Genomic DNA, 18000 nt, shown 5'->3' on the forward strand with positions numbered 1-18000 from the left:
AAGGCCTTGAATGTGCCTTTGCAGAGTTTTCCATTGCGGATCTGGCATTCCTACGCGTAGAAGCAGAGAATTATAGCACAATAAGAAACAACTCGAGACACACGACTGGGAAAAGCAGCTCAAACAGGGTCATGTGAGCAATGACAGACTCTTACTATCACAGGTGCAATGTCCCAAAAGCTTTATCTAATTAAAAAAATAATAATTGAAGGTTAAAAAGGTTGCATCTGACAGAAAGCACAATGAGCAAGTGGAACAAAAAGTCCAAAACCAAAAACTTAATCACAAACATTTACATGTGGAAATGACAGTTGAAAACTGCAAGGTTAATGTCAGTTTCCACATGTGACCTGGTGTTTTCTACTCCTGGGCTGATATCCAAGTAGGGCAAACATGAATCAGCAGCAGCCATGTATGCAGGCTGAAGTGCTCCATAAGTAATTAAGGCTTCTCCTCGTAATTGACAACAGACTCGGCTATGTTCCACCGCCAAACAACAACCAACCATGGAATTCCAACAACATCACAGGATGTAAAATGGAGCTTCTACTGATGCCTAGAGTGGATTTCTTCAACAAATTATGGTGATTTACATGTTTATGTACCCAAACCTGACACATTTTCACAGCTGCACTCGACTGGATATGGCTGTGAGCATGCCCAGTGTTAGTGACAGCATGCTAATTTAAAAAAATGCAGGTTTTTTAATCCAGTGTGAAAAAAAGTAAAACCAACTCTGTCACTAAGTAATTAAACACACATTGGTGATTAGTTCCTGTTTTGTTGCAGCTAAGCACCAACTGGACATCTTTGAAATAGTATTGATATGTAACTGCAGATAAATGGTATGACATCTCTGAAACGATTTGAAAGCTTTTTTTTTTTTTTTTTTTTTTTTTGAATTTTTTTATGAATTGCTGTTAAATAAGAGGATGATTGTTTGCTCCTCTCTGCTTGTCTGTCTGTGTTTACTTAAGAATGTGGGCAGAAATATGGAATAAGTAAGTTTAAGACATGTTAATAATTGTAATTGAAACTGAAACTGTTTACAAAAATATATTTAATGTCCTTTTCAACATGAAAAATATACAGCAAATTTTAACATTTTCAATGAACCTCTCTAGCCTTCCAAGTGTTCTTAACCCTATAAAGCCATTCGTATCATATATGATACACATTTTCAATTTCGTTTTTCATTTTCAGTTTAATCAATACTTGACCAAAATACTGTTGTATACCTTTGAACACTTCCCCTGTTCATGCTGGACCATACCATTGGCACTTCAAGTACATATCATATATCATACACCAGAAAGGTCGTGTAATAGCATATTTTTTTATTTATTTTTTTTATTTTATATATATATATATATATATATATTGTTATAGGACTAAATAAAGGGTTCAGTTTCAAAAAATTTGAATTTTCTGCCAATTCTTTCATAGTTCAGGCTTTATAGGGTTAACCCTTTGATGCATGAATTATGAAAGACTGAGTCAAGATTTTTTTCTTATATGTTTTTACTCTTCTTAGGGCATGAACACTTTTGTGATTCTCCATACTTCTTTAAGGATGCAGGGCTGGTATTACCATGTCATGATACTAGTATTAATATGTTTTCAGCAACAAGAATTGACAGTCTCTGCATAAACCTCAATGGGGGGAGCAGCAGAGAGCATTCTAACAGCTGATATGCAATTCCACCATAGAAACCATTACATTTAGGAGAAAATGACTTTTAAACAGCTGTCCACTGTGGTGACCGCTATGCGCCAAAGGGTTAATATAGAATTGCAACACTCAGAGTACAGAGTATAAATAACAAGGGGAAAATAAAAAGAATTTAAATAAAAACACACAAGTTATCAACTTATTGCATAAGCAATGACTGAATATTACTGTGCATCTTTAGCTGGTGTATAACCAGCTACCAATTAAGATAAAATCAGTAACAACACTGATTTTTGTCAGTTTACAATCACCTATGAAGGCATGTAATGTCTCCCAAGCCACATCCACTGTTAACTTTGTAAATCTCCAGGTTTCTGTGATGAGGTAAGCCCACATCTTATAGAAAAGCTTACACTTGTCATCTTATCATACAGGTTAGTTTTTCTAAGGTCAGATTACAAGATATCTCTTGTATCCATTGGCTAGATTTAGGTCTTTGAACATATTCTCATTTTGAAGCTAAAATTGATTAACTGTTTATCTTTCCCATGGATATTAGTTGCTCCAACCCTGGGTTTTCCTCACACTGGTAGTAACATCCAAGAATATTCTGCTCATGGCCATAGAGGGAGCCCTTCACCATTCAGATTTCTGTTTCATGATCAGACAGCACTGGAACTGACCATATCTCCTTCACAAGTTAAAAACAAAATCATAAGATCAGCATTAGCAGTTATGTCTGTGATATAAAGAAAACATTTTTAAACCAATGTAAAAAGAAGCATGAATCATGTCCATAGTGTGGTATGGCTGTTGCAACTTGACTCAATTTCTAAGCTCGCTTCTGGCCAGCAGACACTGAAAAATGCAGAAAAAGAGAAAATACAAGATCAAGAAAATGATCATCTTGGAAGAGATGGGAAATAATTTCATGTAATACACAGATCAAACATTAAAAAAAAATAACAGCCAGGTTTTATTTCACATCCCTCCCACACTGATTTATCTATTATCTGCAGAGGAAGTGATTTTACCACACCATTTTTCAATTTTATGTGATTTGGATCACAAATTGACCATTTGATCGCTAGATAGTGATGCTGAATTAAATCCATGTCTGATGTGAGGATTGCTCACACCCCGAACCTTTATCATGCAGACCCAAGTCAGATATCAGATGTGTAACATATGTATGTGCTTATCTTTAACACTTGTTTGAAGTTAACTTTCCATTAAGAACACATTGGTCGCTCAACTGCTCATAGAACTGAATTTATGGTGACTGCTTTGTTTAGATTCATACTGTGCTTTCTTTTATCTTAATGTAGTGTATCAGAATATACACAAGCTCTTGTTTCAATTACAATATATCACTCTCACACTCTAAACACTGGGTGTGAATGCTTGAACTTGTATCCTGCACCAAAATGGAGGGAGATCTACAGAAAAATAGCTCAGTATACTCTGTCTTTTCATCATTAAATCTGACATTTTGAACCACTTTAACTTGCATGTTTCCCTTTGTTTCAGCAGCATATTTTACAAATAGGTCATAAGATGGAATTTAATGGATACCAACAAAACTTGAAGCATCTAACAGATCAGCCAGGAGAACTGAATGATGTAAGGCAGGGGGGCAGATGTGCTGTGTAAACATGGGCTTTTGATAGAAACAAGCTTATTCATCGCAATATTTTTGACATTCAAAGATGGTTGTCACTTTGTCAGAATATTTTTTCTTTTAGGACACATATTACACTATCTATACAGGAGTTCATGGACATTTAGTCATAGATGTATAGTTTTTCTGGAAACTCAAAGGCCTGTTTGCCTGTTTACAATTATTGATTTGGAAAGCTGAGGGATAGCCTGAATGCAAGTGGTGATAGCTGATCCTTGACTGTTTGACTGCTACTGATCCCCTGTGGAGGTGTGCCCTATAGAGCGAAAATGCTCATCCACAGTGAAATATGGCTTCAAGTGTTTTTGAACACATGGGGAACAAACCAAAATGTGTGTGTATGTGTGTGTGTGTGTGTGTGTGTGCGTGCAAGCATGCCCAGAGAATCTTCTTCATTAAACCATGCCAACAGATGCCATAATTACACACCAGAGATCAAACTGAATATGCTAACTCTCAAGCCTGCTCACATTTTCTGATGACAGTTTTTTGAATCACAGCAGCAGAGAGAGAAAAAATACCCTTTATATTTTCCTTAAAATGTTTCCACTTTCAATGAAAGCCAGACTTGTCCCCAACACACAACAAAGTTGTCATGGATTCCAAGGACGGCCCATGCTGTGAAATTCAAAACAAACTGATACTGCCTATTTCTGATGATAAATCAGCCTATAGAACTGAATAGTTTTGTGCCCTGGCATACTTCTGTGATGAGTGCCTCATTGAATTTGATAACATGATCCCCCTTGAGCAATTAGATGGTTAATCTTAGAGATGTGAAGGCAGGAGGTCAAGACGGGTTCAAAGACTCATTTTGTTCTCATATGCAGATGAATACAGCAACGACAGCCAAAGGAATATAAAATTCTGCAGAAATGGCTATACACGAGGCGTCCCCCCCCCCGATGTAACAATTAGAAGTGTGCTCAGAACATGAGACGTGTTTAGTAAAGGTCACAAGCAATTACCCAGCCTGGTAAAAGCTGGCATGTCTCACATGGCACTGCTGCACGCCCTCATTAGGCGTGTTCTGTAGCCCAGAGTGGGTCTCGTGGCTATAAAAGCACTGTGCTCACTGCCTTCCAAGCCTCCTTCTAATAGGACTGCACCAGCACAAGCACAAAGAAACTACACATCACCTCCTCTGGATCAGATAGGAGTGGACAAACTTTTTTTTGTAGAGTAGGGAGGAGGTGGTCGGGGGCTGCTTGACCATAGGAATCAAGGGAGTTTACCTCACAGGGTGGTTTGGTTGGTTTTCAACAGGGAAAACATAGATCCCTCCCCCGTAATACACAGCAAGGGGCTTAATGCTTTAAGACACTGTGTTAAAAGTGAAGTTTATTATATTGATTTTACCGCCAGTGGATATGTTGCCAAATTGGAGAAGGCCAGTACAGCTGCAACAAATGTTGGATTATTGCATTTGTTCATAACAGAACAATCAGGGAAAAGTAGGAGCAGGCTCTTTATGCATATACCTGCTTTTTCCCACATGCACTTGAACCCTTATAGAAATATCAGGAGGCCTTTCTCCAGCACACTTTGCTTTATACTCATACCCACGTTGGTCCTGGTGTGCTAAATGCATGCAATCTGGACCCTGTCTAATAATTTCCATACTGAGCAATGAGATCACAAAACTCACAAACACTAAATCAAAACCGTAGGCACAAGGGCTCTTCAATAAAACACTACGGTTCGTCCAGTTGGGGAAAGAAAATTGGAACCATATCGAAAAACATATACAGATTCTGCTTTTTATTGAAAGGCACAAGTTAAAGATATTGATTTATCTTAACATAGATGTGTGTTTACCTGATGAGGAAAAAAAGACTGTCTAGCACTGGCAGAGAAATGATTATTTGGGGGAAAAAATCATGCAAGAAGTCAATACTAAATCAGGTCTACACACACGCGCAAATGCACGGAAACACGCACGTTTATCTCAGATTTTAACAATTAGGTTATAAAGAAATTAAAAAAGTGACATCATTTTAATTGCACCTGCAGAGTCATTTTATTGAAATGTTACCTCTGCTCATTTTCCATGTCGATCACAGCACACACACACTTCAAGACATTTTTTTTTTTTAATTCTCCTGAAAAGACTCTACAAACAATGCACACTTTGGAAGCAGAATCCTCTGATGACACTTAAAACCAGCATCAATATTTACCGACTGGGGTCGTTGCACCTTGCAGGTGTCAGGTGTCCTGGATCCAGGCGAGCAGGGTGAGTTTAGCCCCCGTTTCCCACTAGATAACGTCTGCCTATAATCCACAAGCCATTTAGGAGGGAAATCTACAATCTGAAGACGTGGCCTATTTTTTAAATATTGCAATAGCGAGAATCCAGAAATTAGGACTGATCTAGTTCAATAAGTTCCTTTGACATAAAAATGTAGGTTGTATAAGAATTTGGGTTAAATACAATCGGGATAATTAAGGGAATATAATCGAAATGTGGCCTGAAAGAAGGGAATTACACCGACTGTCCCGCTATGTTTCATTACAATTAAATACTGATTTCAGCTTTTAAAATTGATATAATGGCACATAATGGTGGAATTAGACAATTTAACACCAATAATGTGTGTGTTAAGCACGCCTGCATGCCGGACCAGTGATCCGAAATTCGCTGGGAGCCTAATTTCCTTCGAATTATGGAGAAATGTTTATGATTTGTCACTGTAAAGTGTCATTAAAGGGAGCTACACGGCGCAAACTCCATCTATATGTGCAACTGCAAAGCAAACAAACGCAGCGCTGTAGAGCTAAATAAACAAGCGATTAAACTATGACCTCCGTGCGCAAAGCAAACACACGCAAAAATTAATTCTATATCCATTAAATAACTGGATTTTAACAGACTCTGTCGTCAAATAACTTGCATTGCTCTGCATTACTTAGAACAGGTTATATTTAGGTCAGTCCAAGAAGGAATGTGCATGGGCAAACTGCACTCTGCAAATAAAAAGATGGGTAGACCGAGTTTAATTGACTATGGGCACTGGCGCTGTGGCGCTGCACGTCACTCAAGCGTGCAGGCCTAAGGGCAAACATGCAGGCCCTGAAGCGCATCTAGTGTCAGTAAATGGCCGAATTGCACGCATCACATTCATATTTAAAATAAAATGTTCGTGACTGTGAGTTCTCCCGGCGTTTATAATATTTTTTCTATAACCAAATGTGTGCAAAAATCGGTATAAAACACACTATGAATCCTTGAAAAAGATAGAAAAGAGCTTGCTTTTGTTTGGCTTTATCACGATTACTGTAGAAGCACACTTGATATATTAGAGGCATAGATCATTTATTGACCTTCATTAGAGGAAATTTGTTTCCACAATCTGTACGCACACAAGAACAATTAGGGAACACTCAATCAGTCAAACCAACACGAAAACATGGCCACAATGAACACAACAGAGTCCCAAGAACCCGAGTCCGGTTAGGTGTTGCTGCTGCAGTGTGTCGAGGGCAGTGATGGCAGAGGGCACGGAGCTCACTGGAGCGATCAGCCATCTGCATCTGCGGCTATGCATAAGTTGTGTGTTTATATATAGGCCTACATATGTTTTTTTTTTGTTTGTTTTGTTTTTTCACCATCCAGCAGTATACGCACAAGTGTATTTTTTTTTCATTAACAATATTTGGGCCTAAATTCTACAATCATTATTTTTTAATGATATATTTAGCCATATTTTTCTGCCGGTTTCCTGCCATATTTTCTGCAGGAAACCTGTCGGGCGCTCTAGGCATATACACAAAAGAGAGAATAAGGATTTTATAGCATTATATTTTCCCATAATAAACTATAAACCTTTGAAAACCTGACCATGATCATGTTATATTTTGTACTGATTTCAGTACAGCATCTTAGCCCTTCACAGCTTACCTTTACACTTTGTAAAGTTGATTCTGCTGTCGTGCACATTTTATTAATTCAACCATATAGACAAATGAAAGCTGCAGTGATATAATTAATGATTTTAGGTATCGAATATTATGTGTGTCATCTGTTACCTTAACCGGAGTGGCCCTTGCAGCAACTACAGTTAGCCTAAATGCAAATTATAATTCTAGGGTTAAATTCACAGTGCCATCTGGCACTTAATTTTTCTGTAGGCCTATGTGTCTTTATTTCTCCGGCTATTTCAATTCTTGAGCTAGCCTTCTCGTTTACTGCAAGCCATATATATAAACTTGTTTACAGAAATACATTTTCATAGCATTTACTCAGCCATCGTAACACTTAAAAAAAGAAAAAGAAATTAGTTTTAAAAAATACAAGAGCATTAACAACCAGAAGCTGCCTAACATTAGGCCCATACTTTTCGGTGATCTAATACTTTTGTCCAATAAAGGGAAACAGAGTAAGGCAAAACCACTAAATATCTGGTTATGCAATCAAAAAAAAAAAAAAAAAAAGAGAGAGAGAATCGACGTGCCTACTATTTTTTGATATCCATATAAAAAATTTTAAAGGAAAAAGCGTCTGTTTTGTTCTTTTCAAAACGCCTTTTTAAACATGCTCAGATAGATTACCCAGCATACAGGCTAAAATCAGAGAAGAACCAGTGGAAATTATGCCGAATCCCTGTAAAGCCATGTAATTCCTATGTTGTCCAGATGAGGGAAGTTTAGGGGCTCTGACTGCCATGAAATGAGGGGGAGAGAGAGAGAGAGAGAGAGAGAGAGAGAGAGAGAGAGAGAGAGAGAGAGAGAGAGAGAGAGAGAGAGAGAGAGAGAGAGAGGATGAATCGGTGGATGGATTTAAGATATGGAGTGAGGAGGCAGTAGTAGTAGTAGTAGTAGTAGTAGTAATAATAATAATAATAATGATAATAATAATAATGTGTATATACTCAGTCAAAACAGTAGATGAGGCTGCCTCCAGTGGCTCTGCTGTGTCCTTTGCTGCATGCACATTAGTGGATGATGTTCAGTCACATAATATCCAGGCAAACTTCATCGTCCATGATGTAAAATGTCCATCTCTAATATCTTACTTCAAAATAAATGATCTTCCTCAGCTCCTGTCTCCAGCACCCAGACTCTGCTCCTCTGACCCAACCTGATGCTTTCCATGTGTCCTGCCTGTAGATCTGTATAGTGAACTGGCCAGGGGAGAGAGGGGGGGTGGTGGGAGGTGGGTGGGAGGGATATAGGGACACTGCACCTTGTTACCATTGGGTCGACTGTTAAGTTTTACAAGTAACATTTTGCGAGCATATAAACGATACCTTCTAAACTTGCACAGGAAACTCCGAAAACATGCTGTGATAATGCATGCCTCTGGAATCCAGTCGATATCCCATAGTCTGGGAGCGTTGCAATCTACAGAGGTATCGATTACATGAGCGTCTCTCCTTGTTTGATGCTCAAGGATTGGCTTATAAAACCACTCAGGTTGCCAGCTTAGGAGTCTCTTGTTTTTTGCTCTGCAAAGGAAAGTATAAATGACTCCATTCATGTAGCTTGTCGACCTGTTTGCACGTCACATCTTCGCTCTGCACGCCGCTAATCCGTCAGATGGTCAGTTTTTGAAACGTGCAGGGAAAAAAGTACCAAGTACAGTCTGTGGGAAAATGCTCGGCAAAAGACTTGTCAAAACTTCTTTTATTAAAATTGTCACTTATGGAAAAGCATATTATATTTCACTGTGTGATGGGCATTTGACTAAACTATATGCCAATCACTTCCACGGGTATACACTGCCAAGATATTCTTAAATGATCACTGCTTCTGAAAGCATGCACATTAAAATCTTTACCCCAGTATATTCTGCTTTTAAATTTCCAATCACAGGGTGAACTGTATGCCACAGTTTCCTTACATTTCGTGTAGATCCAGCACAGCCGGTCATCATCAATATATCACAGGAACCAATATAAACACACTTAGAAATGTAAATAATGCTTAAAAAATATTTATTCTTTGACAAAACATTAATTTAACAAATAAAACATTAATAGCCCGTCCCTTTAAACTCGTGTTAATTAGATTTCTTGGTATGATGCGCACTATGAATTTACGTTATCCACATGTCAGCTTCAGTGAGTGAATGAACTTTACTTTGCAAATAAAGGAGCCTCAGTAAACTGCTGAGGTGGATTTATACCTCTCCGTAGCTGCTATATCTCCTATGATGTATAAATCCTTACCAGAAAGTTGCATGTTGGATGAAACGTTTCCCCTTCTGTCACTTCCCCTATGCAAAAATATTCGAGGAGGTTGCATGGCTCCAACCGGATGGGGTTTGCATTGGCTGACAGCTTTCCCAGCGCAGGGCGACCAATGAAACCAAAGCAGAGGCTCGGCGTATAACTGCGAAGATTGACGTGGAGGACGCGTCAAATTAATCCCAGCGAACTCCAGACTCCCCGGGATCACTCCAATTTGCTTTTATCGGATGAAGATCACTTTGGTCATTGTACCTCGCAGTCACTTGCTTCCAAAAAAGAAGGGGCACGCGGCACTCGGAGGAGATTTTAAGAAGTCTATTTTTCCTCATCTGTCGCTCATTCCTCCCTCTCCCTTCCCTTCCCTTCCTTCGCTCGGACGCGTTCAGCCATTTGAAGCAGCACCTATATTTCCAAGCATCTTGAAACGTATAGGCAAATGGGTAAGCCTGCGTTACCATCTGCATGCTTCAGTGGCAGAAAGCTTATGGAAGAGTATCCAGACTCACCACGCCTGCATAGCGACAGAAAAACCCTTTGGGTTTATCTCCAAGTTCAGATAACGTGCAAATCAAGCTGCTAAATTCACTGTAGAACTGGGACTTTACGCGGCAGCTGTGGGCTTTATTACCCAGTGGATTTTTGTTCAGCGTTATTCAACCGGTACTATAGTCTACTTAATGCTTTTAATCCTGCATTTGGTAGTACCATCAATTATCGAATACGGTTGTTTGAAGAGCTCTGGTGTGTCAATTTCTCAAGCTCGCCATTTTAGTGGTGCTTTTTGTTGTGCGCGCAGGGATTTTAATGGAGAGCAAACCCTCCCAAACAAGTTTAAATACTTTTTTATTTGCAGAACAGAGATTACCAAACTTTTTAGGCTGACATAAATCGTTTGTAACGTAAATGGATGGCGCACGGCACAGTAAGCGGTGTCAAACTGATGTAGCCAAAGTTATACTGATGATGATCTCTTATGGAAAAATTCAAACCGGTTTTCTGAAAGTACAATTGTGTTTTGATTATAATGGCATATGCGTGGTTTGTTATGACAGTCACATACTTTAACAGGTCACTCACCTTTTTATTTACCACCACATATAGGTCCACGCATGGTATGCATGTGCATTTACTCATCTTATGCATTGTAAATGGGTAACTTCTGTATATTTTCTGTATGCCCTTGTAGAGCAAACCTATGGAGAGGTGAACCAGTTAGGCGGCGTGTTTGTGAATGGGCGACCCCTGCCCAACGCCATACGTCTGAGAATAGTGGAGCTGGCTCAGCTTGGGATCAGACCCTGTGATATCAGCCGGCAACTCCGAGTATCCCACGGATGTGTGAGCAAGATTTTAGCGAGGTACAACGAAACGGGCTCCATTTTACCTGGTGCTATCGGAGGAAGCAAACCACGGGTCACGACGCCGAACGTGGTGAAAAACATCAGGGAATACAAACAGGGAGACCCCGGGATCTTTGCCTGGGAGATCCGGGACAGGCTTCTGGCAGACGGAGTTTGTGACAAGTACAATGTCCCGTCGGTTAGCTCGATCAGCCGGATTTTACGCAACAAGATTGGAAATCTATCCCAGCCCAACCAGTATGAGAGCAGCAAGCAAGCCTCCGCGCAGGCCGGGCTCTCCTACAACCACATATACCCCTACTCCTACCCCAACGCCATGTCGCCCACTGGCACCAAAATGGGCAGCCCTCCTGGAGTACCAGTGACAGCCGGCCATGTGAGCATATCCAGGGCCTGGCCCTCTGCACACACCGTCAGCAACATTCTGGGCATTAGAGCCTTCATGGATCCTGCAGGTGGGAAATACTTCACCAGATTGTGCTCCAGGAGTTTTTGCAGGCCTCACTGTCTCTGTGTCTTGCATGCGTTAGCCTCTAGGTCTTAATAAGAGCTGAGTAAATCCGCGTGAGGTTTTTTATTGTGCTATTCGGCATAACGAATCTCTCCGTACACTCTGTTCTGGCATTAAGGAGGACAATGTGTCCATTAGACGTTACACAGGCCTCAGTTTCATCATTCAGCCAGAAAGCAGTAAGGCCACTCTCAATAGGCCTTTTCATGGGTTGATGCGTTTGCAAACACCTTGCTCACCTGCTTTATCCCATCTAATCCTTCATGCAGTTCTGCACGGCAATTTGCCTTTCCTTTTTCGTCCTTTAGTCACTCTTTCCTCTGTTATTAGTCGTCCGGGCCCAGTGAGTTTTTGTACCACAAAGGCCAACGTAATGAAAAATTATTCCTGTATAATTACAGGTTATTTATGTAATATTTTTTCATGACTGAAATAGGTTGGCGCAGTAAGGCTACTTATATTAATATTGCTTCGCCTATTTTACACAAACAGGATAATGTTAAATGTAGGCCTTGGCACTCCATTAGACTATTATTAACAATATGAAAAAGTGATTTATTTAGGATGTGGCATTTCTGTTGAAATTATATATATTTCCCACTGCATGCTGCTTGCTTTTTTTTTTTCTTTTTAACACCTTTGTTTCTTTTTTTATTTTTTCCTCAAATTATCACTGACATTAATTCATAGCCAAACTACAATTTTGTAATGGACTTAATTAATTAACAGTCACACACATTTTAGCCCAGAGAGTAAGGCTTAAAGTCAGGCTAATTCAACACAAATATATTAAAGAATGTCAAAATTATTTTCGATATTGCTGTGAGAGTGAAAAACATTTATTTTTAACATAATAAGGCATTTCAAAGCTCGGTGTGGGATTTGTTAATTAACTGTGAAACTGAACTAGCCGTTCTAATTTTTTATTGTTATTTTTGTTCATTTATTTATTGTTTAAAGAGAAGCAAATGTATCTTTTACATGAAAATTGCATTGTTTCTAAATCAGCCATTGCTGGGACGGAGGGATATCCGCCAAAAATGGAGGAGTGGAGTAGCGTCAACAGAGCAGCTTTCCCTGCGGCTCACACAGTCAACGGCATTGACAAATCAGCCATTGATGCGGACATAAAATATGCACAGGTAAAAAAAAAAAAAAAAAAAAAAAAAAAATCCCAAACAAAACAAACCAAATGTCAAATTCTCACCAAAATGACACCAATGGTCACAGCCTCTATCGCTCTTACCTTCCCTTCTCCAGCCCAAATGTTTTGTGCACATTTGGGAATATAAGGCCCTAAACGTATTTCATTTCCTTGTATAGAGGCCTAGACCTTTTCCCGTGGCAGAAGCCCCCAGTTGAGACACATAGGTCACATTAGGGAATCCTGTTTGATACGATATTATCACACGGGGTCTAATTCAATCTGGGAAATTTTATTTAAACACGAATTGTATGACTTTTTGGTTCTGATATGACGGTGAGAGCGAGGCTTATGAGTACAGGCATTGCTGAAAGCCTACTTTCTCTAATTGGAGTTATTTCTACGTAATTGAATTACTGTGAAGTTAAACTTTATGTCCAGTTTAACTGCACAGTAATTAAATAAAGCAAAATGAGGAATATATTCTTCATGTTGCTGGGGATGGGGTGCCCTGAAATCCCCCTGTGACCCCACTTTGAGAACAGCTGCTGCGGCTGTGTGCCATGCTTTTATTTGTAACCTGCAATTACGTGCATTTTTTTCCTTACTTTGTCGATGTTTTGTCTGTTTGCCTGCAGCCTTCCTCAACATTGTCCAGTTATGTTCCAGCGTGTGCTTACTCTCCCTCCAACCAGTACGGGGTGTACAGCGGGCCAGCAGGCGGCTACGTGGCCCCGGGCCACCACCACTGGCAGCCGCAGAGCCCGGTCCTGTCCCACCCAGGCAGCGGGATGACCATGCACGCCGGGGAGATCCACTCGCCGATGGCCTTCAAGCATCCAGCCCGAGAAGGTAGGACTCATATTCAGGCTGGATTTTGCTCGACATCGCAGCAGTTTGATCCATGAGGGGATAACACGACCCCTAACATTTCTGTAATTTGAAAATTGGTGACAGATGTTACTCAGAGAGGGAAAAAAAATCTATATTTTTGATAGACTTGCCTACATTGAAATAATTTGATTTTGCCGTATTGGTTCAGTCATGTTACAACCTGCATGTTATTATTAGCATCATTATGAAGTTATTTTATTATTTATTATTGAGTTCTCTTACCATGACGTGCCAGCACGCACGTTCTCTCCGTCTCACCCTCTCTGTCACTCTTGCACACAGACACACACATACACAAACGCGCACGCTTTCACACGCACGCGCGCAGTACAACAAAGAGTGCAGCGAGTGTAAACAGTTACAGAAATCCCAAATGCAGCCTAATTATATGTCGATTATTGAATATTGACCTTTTAGACTTGGCCAGCGGGAGGCCTACCAGGTGGTCTGAAAACAGTTGGCTATGCATGGCTACACAAAAAAATTGAGAAAATTAATTTTAAATCTTTCCAAACCCATTTTAAAAGCCAAAAGCTTGCTTGACAATAATTATGCATTTCTCTCTGCTGTTATTGTGGGTCACTTGGGTCTCTTCTGTTATTTTGAGTCAGTTCAGGTCTCTGCTTGGCTGCAAGGCGAACTGAAGTAAATAATAATTTGATGAAGCAAAGGCTTATGGCTTGTGTGCTATATAAGTATTTCTTTGTGTTGTGCAGGAGACAGAAAACCGCCCAGTCCCCTAAGCAAGCAGCAGCAGCAGCAGCAGCATGACGCCTTGAATAGTGTACATGGACTCAGTCTGCCTACCTCATCATCATAACCAGGACTTTAATCACCATAATTACCAGACCCATTTAATTGAACGCATTTCAAGAACTCCAACAGTAAGTGCGAACACTATTAACGATTTGTTTCCCCGCGTGTTTGTACCTTACAGCCAAGAGAGTCAAAAGAAAATCCTATTCACATGCATTATGAGTACAATAGCCTTTAACCTTTATCGGTCTATGGCCAAATGAATGTAAGCTTATATGGATGTATTGGTGTCCCCCCTCATGCATGGACAAAGGTGGCTGGTAATTTTATTTTTCCATGTATAGCCTATATTCTGTTATAGAGACTACAGGATCGAAATACATTTTGTCAGTCTGTCATTGATGTTTCATGCTAAAGTCTAAAATCAAGGGCTCACCCTGATAATGGGTCTATTCTGTAATCCGTCTTTAATTCTGTTATTTCGATTGGTTTGCCATGATCTGGATTTTTTGCAGTGACCCAACGACGTGAACAAAGAGAATAATTGTAAATGTAAAATATTTGCCAAAGCTTTAATTATATATTTTTATAAATTCAGTGTAAATATTCAAAATAAAGGCTTTCTTACATTCGAAAAGTTTGCATGTGGATGTGAATATTATTTCTGCAGATAGCTGAGGGCACTGAGTGCACTGCGTGGTTCTTGCACGGTAACTTTTCCTAACTGTTGTGGAAGGTTCTGATATTAGATGAGTTTAAAGACAGTAAGAAACCTGTGTGTGATCAGGGGCAGTTATGTGGAGGAAATGCTCTTTTTGCCCAAGTTGTTAGGCTGGGTATCAGTTTGTCTAATGGAGGGCTGCCATCAGTGTTCGGCTTATTAAAGCTATTAGATGACTCAGTAGTCATTATTCGTTTCAAAAGTAATGGTATTACTACATTTATCACTCCATGGGAGCAGTAATTTGTTACAATCAGCTTCTTGTGTGTCGTTTGTATGTTGTCTTGCCTTCAAAAATGTAATTCAATTAGAAGAAGTTGAGCTATTTAGGTTCGGCCTAATTACCTTTCTGTGAATAATCAGAAAAATCAATGTGGGTCAAATTATAGTTAATGCTCGATGTCACTGACGTGCTTTCCCTTGATAAAAATCCACACTGAGAATATTCACACCCAGAGAGAAAACATATCTGCCTGTTTTGTGAGAATGACCCAGGCCTGCAGCCTCAGGATAATAGCGCATTAAGCTTTTGATTGGCGACTGCACTGCTATCACCTAAACTGAAATATTGCTTCATTACACGCCTCGTCCCTGGAGAAAGTCATGCCGTTGCGTGTCATTAAGTGACGTGTTACATCCCAACACTCCCAAGTGCAGCTTTCCAGAACGTGGGCGCCTCCACTGATGCTATCTGAGCTGCTAATGGATGCTTGCCATGATAGAGATGTGAGGACAAATAATGCACTTTAATAAACGCAGTTTGCGTGCAGGAGTGGGGTGAATAGTCAAAATGCACCCACATGCAGCCGATAGTCCGTATAGGCCTATAATGTGTATATAGTTTTTATATATGATAATTTCCTCAAATTCATTCATCATTATTATGTGCACACTCGACGCGTATAGAGGCGCGCTGTGGCCTGTTGGGCCTGTGTGCGCCCTCATGAAAACCCCCCTGTAATATTCCTAAATGGACTTAAACGAGTCTGTAGCACTGAATAGTGAATTTAGAGTGACCTTATGGGGGGCAATATTAAAATGTTTTATGTAGCCTAATTTGGTATCACTGTAATATTGCCATAATATAATAGGCCTATTCCTGGAATCAAAACGTGTCTGCTAGAGTCAAATAATGACCTTAGCCTGCTTAATGGTGTTTGTCTGTATTTCTATCCCCCTATGGTATTACTGTGTTATTCCTATATTTCTGTACTATAAACAGGAATACAGTTTAATATATTATCAAGATTGTTTCGCTTTATCCTTCTAAATTTAGGCTACTGGGTGTTGATGCATGCAATGTAATTTATTTCTCATGAAGTTTGAAAACACTGGCTCCCCCACGTATAAATGGTCCATATTTTTATTATAAAAGAGAAGTGGCCTCGTCCTGCTCATTTGTTTCCTATTTGGTTCGACCCTGTAATCGGCGTATTCGCTCTAATACGTTTATTAGGCTCCTTGAAAAACTCAAAATAAAGTATCACTCCGAATTAGGCCTTTGCCTGGCTTCATATGCTAAACGAGCAAATGAGGGTGTGATGCAACAAATAGCTCGTCCAAAAACGCCGTATATGTTCGAGTCATAGACCAAAACAATAAATATGTATCATCTTTACCGATTCATTCAGCAGCCCGACATGATTCATTTTAAGCAAGACTGGTTTTGCCATAAATAAAAACTGGTAACACTTTTTTTTATTACAGAAATGTATTTCTTTTTCATGAGTGAAGCATAAATGATTAATTTTTTAGGCATGTATTTTTATTTATTGTATTAATTTACATATTTTTTAATTTATTTTTGAGGTGTTCAAACCTTATATTTTATTTTATAACTTGTGAATTTTAAATATATGCCCCAAACCTCATCTATAACAAGTTATAGTCACTTTGTTGATGAGGCTGGATTCTCTCTAAGGCAGCTGCTCTACATCCTCAGCCTGGCATCACTTCACTGTTACAGTGGCACTGGCAGGGTGGTGAAGCCCAGGGGAGTGTGTGTGTGTGTGTGTGTGTGTGTGTGTGTGTGTGTGTGTGTGTGTGTTTGTGACACTAATTTGGTGGCCTCCAGAGTTTAGTGTAGTTGAAAAAGCTCTATCGACAGTGGATCTGTTATGATGAAGGTTTGGTATTTCCAGACATCTTTTTTCATGCCTGTGCATTAGTAATAAGTGCTAGCAATTTTAATATATAATCAAAATGTAGGTCTACCTTTCTCATGCCAGTAGACCCTGATGCAAAAAGAAATGTAATACCAGCATCAATATTTCTAAAATCATTTATCTGTTTTTTTAAACTATTTATTTATTATTATTTTTTAATTTCCTATGAGTTGGAGTCGCTTGAGATTTTTAGGTACCTTAGGAAATATTTTGATCGTTCCTCCATTTGTTGAACTCAGGCTCAGCTATACTGTATGTGAGAGATCAACCTGCATCAGACTTATCGTCAGTGACAGTGAGAGTCTGTAAAATGCAGCTGAATGTGGGTTAATTTAGCCCCCACACCTTGGCCTCACTTATTAAATTGTGGAATATCACAATGATCCAGGACAGATTAGAATTAGTGAAAGAATACGTGAAAACGGAGGACCGGTTACTATAGAGGGTACAGCTGCTGGGTTAATTTTAAAGGTGGACACCGCTCCATTTATTAATTCAGATTTGTCATTATTTTGGCATACCGTCCAATCAGTGATTGCAAAACCAATTTATCTCAAAGCAAGAAACCAGAAAACCAAGACTCCAGTCCATGTTGATGTCACTGATATTCAACTGGATTCCAACTTTGTGGACTTACTTAATACACACAAATAATCTCTTCAGTGATTATAGTATGGCATCATGTCCTAAAGAGGCACCCTTACCTATAGAGTCCCAAGTACTGAATCCCAAGGTTTTGTTTGTTTTTTTGTTTTTTTAGTAGTGTGTGTTTTAGTAATGTGACATCCCAGACTTGTGGGGGTGGGACACACTCTTCTTTCATGATTCTGGCAAAGGGAGAGAGTTGGAAATTATCAACCCAGACTGACAAGGATCTCCCATAGGTTAGATTAAAAGAAAATGA

The 18000-nt window shown here is 39.5% G+C and overlaps 1 protein-coding gene across 2 annotated transcripts; it reads left to right on the top strand.

The window, feature by feature from the left end:
- The first annotated feature begins 9708 nt into the window (after positions 1–9708).
- On the top strand, positions 9709–14788 carry pax1a (paired box 1a). 2 transcript variants are annotated; one of them, XM_030045318.1, is made up of 5 exons: positions 9709–9984; positions 10731–11360; positions 12425–12558; positions 13256–13412; positions 14171–14788. In XM_030045318.1, the coding sequence occupies exons 1-5, from the start codon at positions 9981–9983 to the stop codon at positions 14272–14274; spliced, it is 1029 nt and encodes a 342-aa protein (XP_029901178.1). In that variant the 5' UTR covers positions 9709–9980; the 3' UTR covers positions 14275–14788. The 2 variants fall into 2 exon arrangements, with proteins under 2 accessions (XP_029901178.1, XP_029901177.1); XM_030045317.1 differs by having other exon boundaries at positions 13199–13412; positions 14171–14787.
- The last annotated feature ends 3212 nt before the right edge of the window (positions 14789–18000 follow it).

The sequence above is a fragment of the Myripristis murdjan genome, chromosome 22, assembly GCF_902150065.1.
Source record: "Myripristis murdjan chromosome 22, fMyrMur1.1, whole genome shotgun sequence".
Taxonomy (NCBI): Eukaryota; Metazoa; Chordata; class Actinopteri; order Holocentriformes; family Holocentridae; genus Myripristis; species Myripristis murdjan.